This window comes from Ixodes scapularis, unplaced genomic scaffold (assembly GCF_016920785.2).
Source record: "Ixodes scapularis isolate PalLabHiFi unplaced genomic scaffold, ASM1692078v2 PGA_scaffold13__105_contigs__length_92229423, whole genome shotgun sequence".
Taxonomy (NCBI): domain Eukaryota; kingdom Metazoa; phylum Arthropoda; class Arachnida; order Ixodida; family Ixodidae; genus Ixodes; species Ixodes scapularis.
The window spans coordinates 57,298,554-57,318,560 of record NW_024609839.1 but is presented as its reverse complement, the minus strand read 5'-3'; the positions used below and the strand labels follow the sequence as shown (position 1 = coordinate 57,318,560).

The following is a 20,007-nucleotide window of genomic DNA, read 5'->3' as shown; positions in this document are numbered from 1 at the left end:
TTGTAGTCTACTCCATATGCTTTACAGTGTACGTAACTTCGGTAGTAGTTTAAATACTTTATGAAGCAGGTATTTGGTAACTTAATTACTGTTATTGAGTATTTTGTCCAACTCAAGGGTTTAGTCCATGTACGCGTGCGTTTGTTTCCTATGCGAAATAATATACAAGACCCGCGTTTTTTATGTTTGCAATTTTAGCAAAGTTCTCCTGCGTCACTTACTTCGCATGTCTGACCGTTTGTGATAAATTGACAACCGATGTACCGCACCGCTGGCCGAACCACCGGCAGATTTTTGCGAAGTCCCTCTCCTTGAAACTTTGATAAGTAATGTCTGCTTTACGCACCTTTATTTTTCAGCTGGAAATCGAACGGTAAGCTGTTTCCAGATACAAATGAAGAAACGCAGCAACAGCGGTGAATATGAAATTTATCCTCGCAACGACCCAGTAAATGTTAGGTGTGACATGGAGTCTGATGGCGGCGGATGGACAGTAAGTGTCTCCTCATAGAGGAGAGAATACAAATTGCACTTTTAAAGATATCTTTGCCCTTTTTCTTTTGATGAACAGGCAAGATCGTTCAAAAGGGGCAGTGCAACAATTTTAAGGGGTGTCAGTAGTCGATTGTGTTAATGCACCACAACTAAGAGCACGTGAATTGGAGGCTCCAGCTGCAGAACCCCGGGATCCTTGATTTAGTCTCCAGGTCAGCCCGTTCAATCTGGATCATCATCATATATCTTCACGAGTTCGTGTATTGCTATGCACTGCGTGGCTCATCCTAAACACCGCAGGTTAGCATTCGTACTTCACTGGAAATAGTTCTCATCTAAGGCGTGTAACAATTTTGCCATACTCTGGCAGACTAACCAAATACTGTTCAAACGTCGTTGCGACGCATGAGCACGTTTCGCAATTATCTGTTGAGTTTAAAGCTTGAATTTGATTAAATGTGCCAAAAACTTTCTTCGCCATCAATATTCACTAAATGGAGCTTAATAATAATAATAATAATAATATCTTTATTTATATCACTCTTGATAGGGGAGCCCTGTTGTGTTATCGTAAACCCGACGTCAACAAAACCATCCCCTTTTTTCTGCTTTCGTAACGAACCAATAAAAGCGCATGTTTACACCTCTCCTCGTCAGAAGTTGACTCCCGGCCGCCAACATCTTCGAGGCCGACAGATTGTGTTGTTCGAACACTACCAAACCGGAGCTTTGAAACTGTTTTAATCCGACGCGGAAACCTCCAGACCACCAGAGAACGAAAATTAACTTTGAGCGGGTCCCTACTGAAAAAACCCGTATAAAAATTCATACTGGTTGACCCGTATATCTCATTGGTGTTATGGGATACGGGTCTCCCGTATGCTACTGGAAACCCGTACCTGTACAGGTTGACCCATTCAGATACAGGAGCCCGTACCTCTATGGGTTGACCCGTTCAGATACGGGACCCGTACCTGTACGGGTTGACCCGTTTAGGTAAGGGAAACCGTGCCTGTACGGGTTGACCCGTTTAGATATAGGAGCCCGTCCGTACCTTACAGGTTGACCCATTCAGATATAGGAACCAATATTTATACAGATTCACCTGTTCAGGTAGAGAAACCTATATCTTTACAGGTTTACCCATTCTGACGCAGTAATAGGAATCAACATGGTGTTGAACGTTTGCATACGGACCTACGGATCTTTGCAGGTTTAACAATTCACATGCATTTGTCATGCAAAGAATGAGCATGAGCCAGGTCATTTCAGGTTATATGTGTATTTAGTGAAGGCAAATTGGCATACTGCAGAACATCAACAAGAAGCTTAACCTCTAAGCAAGCTTAGAAGTCAAGCTTCTTGTTAATATCCTGCAGTACGATATTAACAAATTGGCATACTGCAGTAGGTTGACCCGAGCTGTCCTCTTCCCTGGAGAGGCCTCTCGAGGATGCCTCCATATGTACTCGTTGAAGGCATCTGCAGGGGAAAATAATACAACAATAAGTCATGTATATCTACAGTTTCTCGAAAAATTTAATATTTTAATTCCAGCAATTATAAGCAAGCAGTTTTTACTACAATTTATGCTTTGTTAATATCTTGTGATACCATGTAGACTCCAAGAGCAACTTCTTACGAATACGCAGTCTGCTGACAACAGCAGGTATGCATGATTCGGCCAGAAAGTTTTGAACCAGTTCAGACCGAGTTCGAAGGAGTGCAGAAGCAGTGCGCAAGTCGGGCTGCGGCTGTGTGAAGTTAAGCAGCAGCGTTACAAACGACCCTGTAATTAGTTTCCGAAAGACCGAGGAGTTGCCACCTGTTACTGCATGAACGCTGAAATGACTTCGGCCAGCGCAAGATTCTGTGGAACTGAGGCTGAGCTCGTGCAGCACTGGGATAAATCGAACAGTTCAGTTCAGCGTCCAAGCAACTTCCGATTGAATCTAATGCATCAGTTCTTACACTACTTGAACTATATCGGCTGGTTCAAGCAAATCGAAAAGACCTAGTGTGACTTCCCACAACTATGCACTTAAAGTTTGCTTGAAACAGTGTGTTCCTTGCATTTCATTGTCTATAAAAATAATAGACCCTGGAGCAGTGGGACAAAAAGGAACAAAAAGACACGAAGCTCCGGAGCTTTATGTCTGTCTGTCCCTTTTTGTCCCCACGCTCCCGGGTTACTACATCTATCCTTAACCAGCTCGCCTGCCTGTTAACTAAAATGAAAGTATGTTCTATGAATCCAAATACGCGTATGTATTTTCAATTATGAACATGGGCCTCCGATTGCCTAAAGCCTCGAACACATTTCATGCCCAACAATGGCACCATGGAAACGAGTGAAAGGAACATTGAACACACAATGCTCGGGAGGCGGTTTTTGTGCGAAAGAAAGACTTTGAGCCGCAATTGTTGTTCTGGGCATGTATATAAATTAACAACACATCTTTGACATCAAGAATCATTTGACAAATTTAATATCCGTGTCACGACCCTTCAATGGTCCATTCATACGTGATAAGAGGAATACCCGCGATGAGAAGGTAGTTTAGAAAAAATGTGCAGTACTCAAAGGACAGAGCCAAACATAGTTCGGCTCCAGCAGCTCTAGTGGACAAACAGACTCGTTTCACAGCTTTGCTAGTGCCAGCTTTTCGTTCAAAATAAAAAAAATGAGTGCCTCACAGCTCCGCCGGGAAGCCAACAGACGGTCCTGTGAGCAGGCCTCTGATATCATAGACCCCCCCAAAACTTGCAGGGATTAGCAGATATTTGCGACGCGGAGCATGTTGCTGTAAAACGTCCATAGTGTGAATGCATCAGAAAGCGCCAAGCGACCTAGATGACCGTGACAAGGTCACCTTATTTTTCTTCATATATTAAAAACAAAGAAGGAGATAGGGCTTCTTCATTTCGGTTTTGCGCTCGGAGCTTTACGTTCCTAAAGCTCGAACTCGTCGAACTGTGACCCTTCAACAGCCTATAACACTGAAAGTTCTATAAGCCTTGGAATATTTTATCCCATTCATTTTGCCGTAGCAGATTGCAACTTTGGAAGCCATAAGGTTTGAATGTCTCACCAAGTATGATATATCTGTGAGAAGTGGGCACTTACTGCTGACTGCTGCCAACTTGACTGGAGTCAGGGCCTTCTTGGCCACGGCGCCCTTGAAGCGCCGTCATGGCACCCCTCACGCTCGGCCCATGCAGGTCCTCTCTGCCGAAGACCAGCTTCATGGCCTCTTTAACGAAGATGGAGTCTCCCCGGGCTCCCCTGACGTAGGACAGTTTGTACTTTCGCACCAAGACACCGTGGCCAAGGTGAACCTAGAAATAGATAAAAATGCTCTACAGGAAATGCAGCCAGCCATTGGTCCCAATCTCGATCTTTCGGAAACTTGTGCAGACATCTGCCGCACAATGACACTTTTTTCGGACGCAGGACATGTGAGGCAGCTCTTCACGCAACATCTTGGTGGTATTCTTTTCGGAGGTGATCACGGAAATTCCCCACGGGCACTCACTACTCATCTCCAGCTTCTCAATGTACAGAACAACTCATCTTGAAGTGCAGAACAGAGAGTGGAACAAACATAACTGCAAAGGAATCGCACAGCAAACAGTTCCAGCCACGCATGTCGTCTGCTGTACACACAAAAAAAAGGACACAGAAGGGAACACAAAAAGCTCAGTCGGGTGTAGCCACGTGACCTCTCCCACTCACTCTCTCCTCTCCACTTCTCCGACCTCCGTGCACGGGTTTCAGTTTCGGTTCTGAGCAGTTGCGCTTTCTGGCTTTCATAAAGATATATGTGACTCTGTTGCAAAATATTAATTATGTAGTCTTTCGACACAATAAATCGCCTGGCAAAAAATGAAACTTTTTTTTTTTTTTTTTTTGGGGGGGGGGGGGGGTGTAAGTGTCTGTTTAAAGGGGCGGTGTAATGATTTTAACACTGAACGAACGTGCAGCTTGTATTTTTTATATTGTTTACTTCGGTATAAGCAAGAGAAAAAGTGCCGCCATACTGCAAAATATCTCTATTTCACTGCGTAATCGCAAAATAAAAAACACTTTTTTTCCCAACCTGCGGCCACATGGTGGCCGCAGATGGAACCTGTGGTCTGACGTCATTCGGAGTGGATTTTGTAAGTGATAGTGTTAGGCAATTGTAAGCTTGATTTAAGGTTGAGTTTAAAAAATCTTGTTGTTCAGGCATCCAGAAACGCTTCAAAAGCCTAATATTGCCGCTAAAACATTTGTGGCGCCATCTACCGCAAGTCAACCAAACCTGCCGTCGCCGTCATCCGTCGACGCCCGAGGCGCCTACGGCGGCTACACGAGCAACCCGGACGTTTTGTCTTTCCCTCGCTCGACGGAGTGCGTTGGTCGTGGTCCGTAGTATTGTGGTATCGTTATTGTTCCTGGTGTCTCGACCTCGACTTCGACTGCCCGCCGCGTCGACTGCCCGCCGCACAAGTCCGACTGACTCACTATACGCAAGCATCTTTCGCTCGACGTCGCTCAAGCCGTCTGCCCATGCCGCCATGTTGGTCGGGGATCGACGGGAGAGCGGGAGAGCCGCGAGCCCGGCGAGGCGGCGAGCGCTGGGTAAACGGAAGCCAGAAGCGCCCAACCGGAAACTAACGCCACTCCGAATGACGTCACAGGCGAAGCTGGTGCCGCTTCAATGTCGAGTTGAGGGGTGCCAAAGATACCAATTTCTTTTATTTTTTTAATGAAAATTAGGGCAAGCAGGGAAGATTAGTTTTCTGTCTTTCGTTTTATATGTGGCCGGGATCGATTCCCGCAATTAATAACCCAAAGTCCGCAAATTGTTGCACCGCCCCTTTAAGTGAGTTCCGAGTAAAGCGGAAGAGAGAAAGAAGGGTACCAATTATAACAGAATTTTAATCTGGGCTCGTGGTACACGATTTATGGAAAAGCTTGAAATAAAACGAGGACACTAAATAGAAAACGTTTCAAAAAAGCGCCAATTAATTGGGAAGAAATATCTTATCAATGCCCGGTTCTACTCTTTACATTCATCAGCATTTTGAAGCAGGACGATGGTTCAATTTAAGGAAACATACAAATAACCTCATTCAAGGAGCTGTGGAAACCATAAAATGTAGTCACTTGCCCAATATCTGAAATGAATATTCAATGAAATTCTGAACTTACCTCATCATCGACCTCTGCAAGCACTGGCACACACTCGGGAGGTGCCTCCGGTGGGCCTGCTACAAGAACCGCTGCTGGAACAGCAGCATCAGCGGCCGGTAGCTCGCGCAACGTGAACTGGAGCAGGAGCACCAGCTGCAGGAACTGCCGCTGGGCAAGCTGGAGGAGCTGACCCAACACCGCCAGACGGGACTTTGTCCACTGCAACATAATAAAACAATGTTTAGAAACAAGACACGGTTACAGGAGTCGACAGATTTTTCGGACGCCAAAAGTTCAGACATGCTTGGTTATTCAGACTTCAGCACTTTCCTGGTCCGTTGATGGCATGAGGGCTTCATAGTGCTTCATGCCACAGAATACTATCGGCAGTGTGCCTATTTGTTTTTCCGTAACACACCGGGACTGGAAAAGTGGTGCGAGCAGAACACACAAAAAAAGGACGAGACACAAAACCAAAAAAGAAAAAGGAAAAAAGGAAATGCGCTCAAATTCGCCGGTAGTGGGCGGCAGAGAGCATGTTTACAAAAAAAAAAAAAATGCCGGTGAATAGCTAATGAATATTCATACCTAGCACTTCCGACGGTTTGCGACATATAAGCTCAATCTTTCTGACGAAATCCAATGCTGTAGCAGATTGTCTGGCCACCTTTTGACCAGTTGCACAGTTGCGTCGCTAGGCACAAGCTGACGCCCGATTAAAGTTCAGCCTTGTTGGTGCTGTGGTCATGCCTACGACCAGCTTCCTCACTCTCTCCTCCTCAACAAAAAGAACTCCTTTCTCCCCAATGACGAAAGGACGTGCGCTGGCCGGGCTCATCGGAAAGTGCATATTTACAATGTGGTGACCGACAGAACAAACATTCACTTCAAGCCTCATCGATGTGCACAGACCATGGTGTCTTGGTATGGACATGATTGTTTGACGAACTGCAAAAAAATATTTCTTCGGTCAAAACAACAGTGCTGCCAAGCAAAACGGGGTCATCGCCATCAGCAACAAGAAACAAGCTCTCAAAGCTCCATTTGCACCCTAAGAAAAGAGAATTATGGACACCAACTCATTGATACATTGAGGGCACCCTGTTGTATATGCTTGCTTCCGTTTGCGACCAAAAAAATTAAAGTTACTTTTGATCCCTCGGATAAAGTGTGAGCACATAATGTGTCGTGTGTGAGGTGGGCAACTGAAAGTGCCTCCACGCTTACCCAGTAGTGCCAGCAGTTGCTTCTTGGTAGCGTCCTCTCTATCTGGAGCTCCTGCTCCAGGTTCACCACCCTCTGCTTTGCCGACCGCAGCTTTTCAACCAGTCAGGCATGCTCCACAAGCGACACAGTGGACGTCTTGTCCTCCGTCTTCTTTTTTTCTTGTACTTGCCACCCACTGCAGGGGATGGCGACATCTCAATCTGGAAGAGAAAAAAGGTCCACGCATTTCAATATTCATTTAATATAAACTTCCACCACAGGATTCGGACACACATAGTTCACATTAAATTGCCCCCCCCCCCCCCTTTATTTTCTAGGTGTATGTTTCAGCCCCATACCTGTGATTGCCCCCTCCCCCTGAAAGAATGCTTCCAGATGCCCATGACCATATATCCGGTATTCACGGTCATTTCAGGAAATAATTGTTGCATCGTCTTTTACACACTCTAGTGTGTAAAGGACGATACGTGTATCTGTTTGCGCTACGTGTACCTGTTGGCAGCAAACACTGCATAGGTAAACGAGATAGTATGATAAAATATTGTGTTAAAAGTACTTCTCAGTTAGTTAGAAAGTAAATACTACTTTGCACCCAGTGTACTTTCTATGAGGTACGTAAACTCTCAGTTACTTTGTATTTGCAATCCAGTACTTTTAAATACGATAGCATTTATAAGCAAACCCTATGCACTTTAGGCGTCCATTGGTCCGAGGATTTGTTACTGCTTTTGAAAACCAGCATGCGCCGGCACATTATAATTCAGAAAAGAAAAACATGCCGTCGGCACTGTGCGTCAAATCCACAACTGTTGGGGTCTAAGCCGGGCACATCGTATCCGCTTCACTACGAGCACACATGGGCAAGCATTTGCGAAAGAGTTACTGGGTGCAGGCAAGAGCTGCGTTGATGCACATGCCAGTGACTCAACGCCGTTGTTGCCATAACAATGAGTGTCACATCTGGTCGCAGTCGCGCATAGCCACATCTGTGGAGAGCTCTGTGAACCAGACTTGAGCATCATCTATCGTTGTCGGTATGCGAAAGTAGGTCTCACCAGAGGAACATACACGCAAGCGTGCTGAGGCACAGTGGCAGCAAAGTGCCTAGGGCACTACAGAACAACATGAAAAATGTTTGTTGAAAGCTAGAGAGGAAAGTAGCAACAAGAGAACCATCGAAGCGGATGAAAAGATTCAAAAGAGGAAACTTTGGCTGCCACGCAAGCAGGACCCCAAACAAACGAGGACGTCTTACGATAGTGGAGAGAGATGCACCTTCGACTACAACGAGATTCAGACTTAGAGCAGGTGAGGAAGCCTCGTAAGACTGAAGAGGGTAAAATTCAGATATAATGCGGTGGAGAAACAAGCAGGAGAGTGTCTCTTGAAATTGAAGACGGACAACTTCGGCTACAGCACAATCGAGACCAGGAGTGGCCAAGCTGTGGCTCTTTGTGTGTTAAAGTGCGGCTTGTGGTCCACTTTCATAGAGCATATCTACCTACCGGATCTGTGTAACAGAATAGCAAGCAATTAAAAAAAAAAGATATCTATACAAATAGTCCTGACCAGCCATAATGAATGGACACAATTACTCATGAGGCGAACAAAATGCAAGATATTCCTTAGCCTAACCGTGCAATTTTTTGCCCACAATTACTGCCCACTGGTAACAGATGTGAAGTATGGTGCCGATTTGAAAAAGGGACACAAAAGACGAATTTAAGGCCGCTGGTTCTGAACAGAGTCTAAGAATGCGGTAAGAAAAACAGTTTAAAGGCGCACATATACCTCGAACCTTGAGTCCAATATCATAGGGATGGCCACGTGCTTCTTTTTCAAAGCAGCAACCAGCTCACCTCGTGTCTCTGTAAGACAAAACATGCACATTGAGCTACATTTCAAAGTCGTGTTTGTCCCCCCTCCCCCCCCCCCCCCCCCCCCTTGTATCGAAGTTTATAGATATGACCATTCACCAGCTAGCCTGCGCTATAACCCATGTTTCAACAAGTCTTTTCTTCTATATTTTTAAAAAGTAAATGCACCACCTAGTCGAACTTATGTGGTAAAGTTGTCGTAGCTTACAGAGCCTATTTGTTGTGATTTATTTTAAATTGTCGTGGCTGCCATCTGGAGCGCCCTGTAGTTCAACAATGTAAAACCCTTTGCTCTTGCCGCCCACTTCTTTACAAATCCGGCGCAAGGACATATTCGTGCCCATCACATTTTGGAATTCTAGACGCCGGAACGGGGGACGCCGGAACGGGGGCCCACCAAATTTCCGCTTTCCATGTGTCCTTAAATTTCGCTAATTTTTGGACGTGTAGAATTTGCTAAAAAGTAGAGGCTCGCGAACATAGGGAGTTTTCGTAGACCGCGTTTCCCCCCTCCGCTAATCCTTCCGCAACGAAGAAGTTACTACTGCGCCTGCACGCCGATAGCCTTGACTGTAGAGTTCCAGGTATATAGCGAGTTGCGGAGGGCGTTGCGGGACGGCGAGAACGATCTACGAAAACTCCCTATTAATGGTTTGCAGTAAACGTTGCGCTTCGAGCCCCTGATGCGTAGAAAACAACTTATCATTCTCCGGCGCACGCTCCAACAGCCTCCCAGTAGACGCTTTTCGGCACGTCGGGGTCGAAGTCGCCAAGGGTCGCCGGTTTGAACTTCTTGATGCGGTTCACGCTGACTATTGCCTTCGCGCCACCAACATAAATCACGTACAGTCGCCGGCCATATGAGCTCCCCCGGCCGAACGCCGGCCGGAGCAGCGAAAATCCCGCATGCGGCGCGTCGAGCGTCGCCGCGTTCTGGGAGCCGGGCTATTGGGACCAAACCATTACGCTATCAAGGGGGTGGACGCAAGAAGTTTAATAGCATTACGCGTTTTCTAATGTGAATCAGAAGCACGGCCGATTTCTAGCCTGCTTCCGGTTGTATAGGTAAACACAGGCGGTTTATCGAAATTCTTCACTGCATAATATCTCTGACGTGTTATATGATACTTTTTTATTTGAGAAACCTGTTTGTAATTTTAAACAGTTCCTACCCGAAGAGTAATCCTACGCGCAAGCCCCCCCCCCCCCCCCCCCCCCCCTTTCTTACAATCTTTCTTAAACCTAGACTAGACAATGACAAGCGATTTTGAAATAATTTATTTAATCTATAAGGATATGCTATAGATAACAAAAAAAGAATGATTTGTGTCGAAGCAGAATAAAGATTCAGACACCTTTCATGAACGCGTTTTATCGAGGAGACTGTATTGCTCTGCGCTCAGTAGCGTGTTGCTTCGCCAAGGGTGACTTTCTACACGATGACTTTGCAAATGGCTTCCTGGTCGGCCACTTCAGGCTTGCCGAGGGATCATTGTTGTCATGCCTAATGTCATATCAAACATAGGATTTTTACATTTGTAAGCATCGATCGAACACTGCTGCTTTACCTACGCCTAAAGCAAGCTCCAGTTTATAAGCAGTTATAACATCATCTCCGAACACTTGGGGACAACACCCGAAGACGGCAATTCTAATCGGCCATGTTTTTGTGATTCACATTTCGAAAGACCGGAATCCCGATAAAAGCTATGCGTCCACCCCTTTGATAACGAAATGGTTTGGTCCCAATAGCCCGGCTCCCAAAACGCGGCAACGCTCGACGCGCCGCGTGCGGGATTTTCGCTGATCCGGTCGGGGTTCTGCCGGGGGAGCTCATATGGCCGGCGACTGTACGCTTAGTACATATCGACACCGATAAACAACGATCGAGATGGCCCTAACGTCAATGCGGCTTTGCGGCTTTGGTTCAGAGAACTGGCTGGCAGTGGCTAGCTGGCCAGCGGCGCGGGTACATAAGGATTGGATTGGATTGAAGAAATAATCTGCCTTAGGTTATGTTAGTACTATTATTACTTAAAATAGTTTTAAAACATTTAAAAGCATAAAAACTTACCATTGTAAGTTTATTTCTTGTTAAGAAAAACATTGTTTGTCCGTCGTTGGTTGTTTTTCTGCACTCTGGCTTGCAGCTACGAAATCCAATTCAATCTGATGTCAATAAACCAAAACCGAAACTACCGCGGTACAGGGCTCAAAGCTGTGAAACAAACTCTCGTTTATCTCGGCCTCGCTTCCCATGAATTTGGTTTTCGCATTTTATGACTTTAAATATGCATGTCATAAAATGGTTGAGTTTGATAGCTGAAACTGTGAAATTGAAATGACCTAATATGTGATTTTATGATTAAAATTCTTCATTGAAAAAAAATATCACAGTTTAGTTTCGCGGTGCGCGCGTTCCCGTCGAGGTCTGATGATTTCTGGTCGCGTTAAATAAAGGGGTATCAACACGAAGGAGAATTCCGCGGACGGATTTCGTGACGTCAACAACCCATTAAAGGGGGATCCACACGAAGGAGAAATCCGCCACGTTCCTCCGCCGATCGCGCATCACGTGAGACATACGTCATCCCTTTTTGACGCCTCGCGGCGCGTTCTCCTCCGTGGCGGAGGCGCGGAGGCTTTGTGCTGACAGCACGAAAGCTCCGCAGGTGCACGCGGCGGAGCCGGGGACGGAGTTTCCAGGGGTGTTGACGTCACGACATCCGTCCGCGGAGTTCTCCTTCGTGTGGATACCCCTTAAACTCCGTCCCCGGTTCCGCCGCGTGCACCTGCGGAGCTCTCATGCTAAAAGTACGAGGCCTCCGCGCCTCCGCCACGGAGGAGAACGGCGGCGCGAGGCCGCGAGGCGTCAAAAAGAGATGACGTATGTCTCATGTGATGCGCGCTCCGCGGAGGAAAGGGGCGGATTTCTCCTTCGTGTGGATACCCCTTAAACCGATCTCACCGGTTAGTTTGACTACGCCACCGCTGCCGCAATGCAGCGAGGGAACTTTAGTCTTTGTGCACGTGCGACAACCTCGCTGGAGCTCTTCGCGCGTAGAGCACGAGAAGACACGAGCCCTCGCGTGCACGGCCGTCTGCCTCCTGTGAACTAAAGTTATGGTGGCTTTAATGCGCCCAACGCTTAGTGAGGTCGGTCTATTGTGAAAAAATTGGGTTGTGTGTGTGTTTATACAGCCTAGAACTTGGTCTGCCTCACAGGGGTGACGAGTCTCCCAGCTGTAGATGAGAAATTTAGCCAGTGCGGTACAGCCGCTAGCCTGGGGTCTTTAACGTGCATCACGCAGTAGTGATACACGACCGCACGCCGGTACGATGCTCATCCAGATCGAAACGGGCAGGGGTGGGGCTCGAGCCCAGGATCCCTAGGTTCTGCAGCGCGAGCTTTCGCTCCACTTGCTCCGAGCTGGTGTGCGCTAGACCACTTGGCCACCGATCCCCCAGGTCTATTGTGAATACCGGTAGAGCCTGTACAAGGTTACCGACCGCCGGTTTAAGTGCCGGCGCCGGTAAGGCGTTACCGGTCGCTCCGATACGTGGTTGCTATTCGCCGCGCTTCGATTTCTGGCCACCGGTACGTTATTACGGACCACCAGTGTGCCGTACCGGCTTCGCCTGTACGTGTTCACTCGCCGCCTGTACATGATATGGGTAACCGGTACGGCGTATCGGCTTCGCCGGTACGTGGTTACCGGTTACCGGTGTGGCCTACCGGCGGTGCCCGTACGTGTTTACCGGTCGCCTGTACATGGTATGGGCAGCCGGTACGGCGTATCGGCTTCGCCAGTACGTGGTTACAGGTCGCCGGTACAGAGCTACCGGTTACCGATATGAGAATACAGGACTCCGGTGTGAACCGGTATAGGCCGGTATACATTCGTACAGGTTTTTTTCAGTAGGGGTTGGTAAAGATGATTTGAAAAGCACGAAACAATAAAACATGTGGGCACGAGGACAGGCAGTACAGTTATAGTGACCTATAGTTCACTGTAGTAGAGTTCTTTCAACTAGCAACCGACATTTAATGATGCCACCGAAGCCACTTTCAATGCCTCAGCCGTTTTATCCCTCAACCCAAAATCCCTCGGAAGAAGGAAAAAAAAAAAAACTTCGGAATGAAGAAGAAACCCGGGAAAAAGAAGAGAGAGAAGAAATATAATCCCGAGGACACCTAAGCATTTCTTATCAGTTCGGAATGCGAGAGCATAAATGTTATCTTCCGTTCCCTCAGTTCGTATGCAGTGTACTGGCGTGGTCGGCCACGTTTCGCAAGTGCCGAAGTCCAGGTCGCTGGCGAAATAGATGCCTCAGGCGCCGCCATGTTCCTCGGTGCCGAGAGGGGCAGAAGTGGCCGCAGCCCCCCACCCCCTTCCGCAACGCCTGACACGAGAGCGGCGGCCGAGCGCGCGCTCTCGTGTAGCTGCCGCAGCCCCCCCCCCCCCCCCCCCCCCCCCCGCCTTCCCTCCGGCACCGCCTGCTACGAAAGGTTTTTCCCCACAAGTGCTCGACTAAAGGGCCCTCACCCCCCCCCCCCCCCCCCCCCCTTCCTTCCCTCCCTTGAAATAAATATATTTTTTAAACAGTCCGGTTGGGACACGCGTATCAAGAAATAAATTTTAAGCGAAAAAAAAAAATGACAGCAATATTAACGGCGTGAGACGCGATTTAGTCGGCAGTCCCCTCCTTTCCACTTTTTTTTCTCTCTCGGCATTCCGGGCGCGGGGAGGAGCGGCGGAGCGGGTTCGCCTTCACGACCGAGATGGTCATTCCGGAAGGACCAGTGACGTCATGGACTTCGCAAGCAGAATTTCAAATAAACCTCTCGCCGTCAATATTGCTCTAAATTTCTTTATCACGTCAAATGTATTGTCTGACAGGCGTGTCTTAACCAGATTGTTTGGATTTTGGTTTCCTTTCGGAGGCCTTTAGTTAACGGAAAACTTTTTAAACGTCCTATATATCATTTAGAGTTCTCTAGATTACTCAGTTAACAAACTGACTGTGCGGAAGAACCCCTTACCGTTTTATACTATGAATACTATCGATGCATAAGTTTTGGCGAACTGTGTGTAGACTCGAGAATCAATAAAAGCTATGATCATGTTACAAAAATAACTAATACTTAAGTGAAAAACGAAATGACGGAGGTAAGCGTCGTAGAATGCAGGTGCATATATGTCTTTTCCGACGCACTGCTTAATATGACAAAATAATATATCTCAAATAAATTTTATTGCATTTATAAAAACACATAAAAAGCTTCTCATATATGAAAAACCGTATTTTTTTTAAATGATGTTCAATGTTGTAGTATTAGCTTATCTTTTTCTTTTCATGTTTACAGTGTTGTGTCTTTTATTTAAACTATACTTAAGTTAAGAATATTACAGTTTCTAAATAGTCCCTATTAAAAAAAAAACAAAAAAAAAAACAGCGTATAGACGGTATGCAGCAGCTGTTCATGGGTGCCGCCATAACCGACCTTCATTTTGTGTTTCGTCTTATTTTGATCACTTCGCTCCATCATTACCATCGCAGGGCAAGTTATTGCCATTTTAGACTCGACCGCGTCCTTCTCCCCCAGCATTGACCTTTGGGGAGGCTCGTCAAAGCCCGTTTTAGTGGCTCGGTATCTCGATAAGATAAGGGAAGGCCAGCAATGGCGGTTCTAATCTGTCGCATGTGTAAAGCGTCCCTACATTTTTCGTGCGAATCTTCGTATAGCAATATGGGGTACGGGTCAAATGGTTGGTATGGGTCATACGGTTGGTACGGGTCGTACGGTTGGTACGGCTGATTTGGTTTGTATGGTCCATATGGTTGTTATGGATGATATTGTTTATATGATTGATAGGCTCTATCGGTCAACGCGCTGTTTACAAACAAGCCCTTACGAGGCGTGGGCACAGCGCATGCGCAGGAACCAGATTCGCCTGACGGGAAACGTCTGCGCCCTAACAGCGCTTTTGGATAGAACCTTCCAATGGATATGTTTTTGTGTCTAAATAATCGTACACCGAAAGCTAGCTCGATTCAAACTTGGTCCATTATTGTCAAAGATGCATGATTCAGGAATCCTTATTTTATAAAATGAAATAAAAATACACAATTCCAGTGTGCTTTAACCCTTAAATATAAAGTATTAAAGCTGTAAAAAAAAAAATTACCAGTGTTGTGAAAAAGATAATCTAAACGTTGCGAGACTCTAAAATATGTCAAAACTGATAACAGCTAAAATCGCAAGACCTACCTTCTGCCCCTTCATAAACAAAATCTCAAGCACAAAAAACAAATTCTGCAGTTCTAATTTGTAGTGTTGTTCTAGTAACATATTTTGAAAGAACGTATATTTTTTACGGAATCTTTTAGGACCCATCATTTCTCCCTAAACAATTGGAGATAAAATCACCCATATATATATATATATATATATATATATATATATATATATATATATATATATATATATATATTGTAGCGAAGCGAAGGCGAAGGCGTACAGGAAAGACGCCTGGTCTTCCCTGTACGCTACAATATATATATATATATATATATATATCAGTGTGTCGAACCGAAAAAAATACGGGTTCGGTTACGGTTCAGGTTCAGGTGAATTTATTTTGTTCCGGTTCAGTTCCGGTGTGATTAATTCGATCCGCGAACCGGTTTGGGGCGCTGAACCGGTTAGCGAACCGGTTCGGAAATTATAAATGACAAATTGCAACGTCAAAACAAATTACAAATAAAACATCTGAAATCAGCGCATACGAAACGGGAGACATCGTACACCCTCAAGAAAAAAGGGTGTCAAAGGGTGTATTCTTACACCCTTTGTCCCATATAATACACCCCCAAACTTCAATTCGACGTACAGCACCCTAGAGTCGAACAGACGGCCCGACATTTTACGAGGGGCTGTGTCGTACAACTTATTGAAATAGCTAATGTACGTTTTACTAAACATGAAAAAAAAATTCGGGTTTTTTTGGCCCTCCTGTAAAAGCTCGGTGTTTTCTTTATGTGGTCTTTGATACGTACTTTAGCAATTTAAAATCTTGTACCACACGGCTATCAAGCCCCTCGTAAAGTTTCGGGCCCAATGTTCGACTTTAGGGCACTGTACGTCGAATTGAAATTCTGGGGTGTATTATATGGGACAAGAGGGTGTTAGAGTGCAGCTTTTGACACCCTTTTTGTTTTAGAGTGTAGTGTAAAGCTCAGGGATTTCTACCAGGAATGGTTTCTTTATGTGCACTCAAAGGTTACCTCACCGACGTTTATGCATTCGGACTTCATCTAATTGGGTCCGACGCAGTAACTGTAAAATCCGCGACCTCCTTACAAACCCACTTACAAGTAGAACTCGCTAACTATCCCGCCACCTCGGCGTGTAAGCAATTGAAGGAACAGTGGGGAGAAAATGCAGCTTTCTTTATTTGAACTAGCCTTCGGTAACTCAAATTAGACCCTTAAAAAGTTTTCATTAAACAAGATACGGAATATGAAAAACACTTCACCGAACGCAACGCTAGAAGGACGTAATAGGATAAATATTGAAATCTAATTAAAATAGATGCGTTCGCTGTCTCAAAAATATGTTAGCTTCTAAGTGCCTATACGAAACCTAGTGTGCCTCAATGCCCTTCTGTTTAGGGTGATGCCATCGTTTGTAGTACCCGATACCGACAGCACGCGCTCGCAGGGAAAATACAAAGAAATCGCAGGAAACAAAATGTCGCCGTAACACAGTCAGCGCCACGAGCGCGTGCAGGGACACGCTCTTTCACGCGCTTCAGAACAAAAAATAAAAATAAGCGTTCGAAACAAAATGGCCAGATGTCATCACCCCAAGCAAAGCGCACATGAAGGCACCCAACGAAACCGGATGCATTATTATCAAACTCCACAGCCTTTTCTTTTCCCATTCCGATGGAAGCAAGCTTTAAGAACTCGCGCGTTCTAGAAACGTGTTATGAAATGAGCAGACAGCAGCATTTAGGATTTACGAAATTGTAGGGAAATGAAATCCCGTGACGCGATTTTTTTAATTTTTTTTTTTGCAGTCTTCCAATTCTTTTCCTTCTGTGCAAGCCGCGACCAGCGCAATACTGGTTCCTATGTCAAGATTCATGAATGCAGCGTTTGTCGAGATTCATGGATGCAGCGTTTATATTCCTAAGACTGAGTGGAGAAGAAAAATATGTAAGCGAGGTGTGTGTCACTTGACGGCACTTAAAAAACAAATGGCATTGATAGCACATTCAATGTCAACAGCGCGTGGTCGAACCGTTTTGACATGAGCCGGTAACCGTTATTTTTTTTCCGGTTCAGTTCCGGTTCGGGTTCATCGCGATAACAATATAACGGTTCGGGTTCGGGTTCAGTTCCGGAAACAATACCGGTTCGGTTCGGTTCCGGGTCGACACCCTGATATATATATAAATATATATATATATATATATATATATATATATATATATATATATATATATATATATATATATATATATATATATATATATATATATATATATATATATATATATATATATATATATTGTTACGAAGACGACGACGCACATCTTTAGGATTTAGGGGCGAGCGCTGCATGTTTTCGCCACGCGAGCTGAGAGCGATTCGGCTGTTCCGCCGTTGATCGACTCTGGTCTTCCCACATCGCACCATCGAATACGTCTCTTATAAACACCCTCACAAGTGGTGGAGGTGCAGACGATTCCCAACCTCTCGGTTCCTGTGCTATCGCGATGGGCGCTGGAGCTTCGCAGCGGACGTTAACGCACAACGCAATGCCGGACGAGGCGGACCACCCGCTCCACTGCTTATCAAGAACCGCCAGCGAGATCCACCAGTTTTCAATGGAGCACCAGAGGCCGATGTCAACGACTGGCTAAGAAGTTACGATTGGGCTAGCCTACATAACAGGTGGGACGATACTCTCAAGCTCGCGAATGTGGTTTTTTTCATGAAGGATACCGCACTCCAGTGGTTTGATAATCACGAAGAAGAAATAAATTCCTGGGACAGATTCCAGTTGGGTTTCGCGGAAATATTTGGCAAACCCGAACGCCGCAAACAACAGGCGAAAGATAAACTTGCCCGAAGGTATCAAACTACAACCGAGTCCTCCATGTCCTACATTGAGGACGTCCTTCGCCTGTGTCGGTGCGTCGACACTAACATGACCGAAGAAGACAAAATCCGGCATTTGTTCAAAGGGCTACCACACCAGCTATTCTCAATCGTAGCTCCAAAATCCCCTCCAACTGTTCACCACCTCATTACAGAGTGCAAGAAGTACGAGGAGTTGCAGGGCGCCCGCATAACAAAGGCACCCTTCGAACGCCTGCCCGAAGTGTCCCCACAGACCACAACGGCGTCCGACCTCCCACAATTAATTCGGCAAATCATCCGCCAGGAACTTCTGGCGTACTTCTGCACACCACGACCGTCAGATGTCGCCCCAAACCAACGGAGCAACACCGAATTTATGCGGAAGGTAGTACAGGACGAAGTACGAGCTGCTCTCTAACCACTCGCTTCGCCTACCCCTACGTACGTGCCAGCACCACCAGCACTCACACCCTGCTGCCCAATGCTGTACGACACGCAACCCCGCTACCAGAGGTCGTTCCTACACCGGCCTCAACCCCCCCGACGAATTTATGGACAAACGAGACGCACCGATATTTGGAGAACAGAAGACCAGCGCCCGGTGTGCTTCTAGTGTCACACAGCTGGTCACATCGCCCGTTACTGCCGTCGACGAATTGATAATAACGCCTATTATCATGCACCTGGCAATCCGACTCTCTGTTCGAGAGATTTTGACGACAGCCGCTCCTCCGACGCACGCCGCTCTGCAATTGATTCACAAACACCTCAGGACCACCCCGGCCGATCACCCTCGCCGTACCCCAGACGCCGCCGATCAGTGTCACCCTTCAACCACGCTGCCGCAGCGTCGACGCCGTCGTCAAACTAAGGAGGGCAGCCTGTGGTGCCACCGGTGGTCAGGCTGCACTGCCAGAAGTTGCCGAAAATCCTCCTTTATTGGACGGACGACACTCAACGTTCATATTGCAGGACAAACATTCGTCGCCTTGGTCGACACAGGAGCCGCCAAATCATGCATATCAGACAATGTCTGCCGCCGCTTACGTAAGGTAATTACTCCAGCCAACGGACACCTATTGCGCATGGGTAACGGCGAATTGGTGCAACCTCTCGGATCTGCATCAGTGTCCATTCTCATTGCAGACATATCCTATATTGTAGTATTCCTCGTCGTTTCCAACTGCGTCGCTGACGTTATTTTAGGCTGGGATTTTCTGACGCCCACAGACGCCTTCATAAACTGCGCTAGAGGCGAACTAGAGCTGAGCTGCATTGACCCCGTCGCTGATCCCTCCCATTCGACAAACATGACCCTTCGCACAAACGACGACCTTCTTTTGCTACCACTATCTGCCGTTGCCGTAGCGCTCACAGCCGACCCGTCGTTTATAGGCACCTCTGGACTAGTGGAACCTGTTGAATCACAATTTGCGAAGGAAAGTATTGTCGCCCCATACTCCATCGTGTCCCTAGTAGAAGGCAGCGTTTGTCTTTGTCTCACCAACGCATCTACGGAGTCGCAAATACTTCCCCGGAACACTCGTGTCGCCAATATGACAGTTAAGTATTTAGGAGTCCTGCTTATTAATTAACGGGTTTTTCTTTTGGTTAGGAAAGTTTATCTTTCCAGGGTTGCGTCAGCATTGTGTTTTTTTGGCTTCCTACGTTTGGGTCGGCGGGGCCAGAGCGGCCGCGACGCAGGAGCGGTCCCCCCGCGGTCGTTAAGACGCGTCTCGGGTTTCGGGGGTCTGCTCGGACCGAGACCGAAAGAGCCCGCGCTGGAAGATGCTTGTGGCTTATAACCGAATGTGCGTGTATGCAGAGGGTTTTGCCGCTTTGTATAAAATTGTCGCTTTTTGCCCGATGCAATAATTTAGCGGTTGGCGCCAGTCAGGCTGGGAAAATAGCAGAGAACAACTCTACAAGAAGTTTGGGTTTGGCGGTTAGGACGCCAAAATGACAGCTCGCCGACCATTGGAGAGCAGTGTACCACATGTGAGTGGCGGAATTTGAAGAGATTGGTCGGTTCCTGAGGGGAAAGGAGGCCCCTACGGGCCTACAAAAGGAGCG

The 20,007-nt window shown here is 46.6% G+C and overlaps 1 protein-coding gene and 1 long non-coding RNA gene across 2 annotated transcripts in view; one reads left to right on the top strand and one right to left on the bottom strand.

The window, feature by feature from the left end:
• The first annotated feature begins 367 nt into the window (after positions 1-367).
• The window catches only part of LOC120848849 (techylectin-5A-like), a 90,870-nt gene continuing 71,230 nt past the window's right edge, over positions 368-20,007 (top strand). The window contains exon 1 of the mRNA XM_040220886.1: positions 368-493. Coding sequence (XP_040076820.1) covers positions 395-493 — 99 coding nt within the window. The 5' untranslated portion in view covers positions 368-394. The remainder of the gene's footprint in view (positions 494-20,007) is intronic.
• Positions 3,744-8,815, bottom strand: LOC115317262. The gene is made up of 4 exons (XR_005717781.2): positions 8,693-8,815; positions 6,902-7,101; positions 5,693-5,893; positions 3,744-3,834 (listed from the first exon to the last, which is right to left on the bottom strand). It is a non-coding gene; the product is annotated as an uncharacterized LOC115317262 (long non-coding RNA).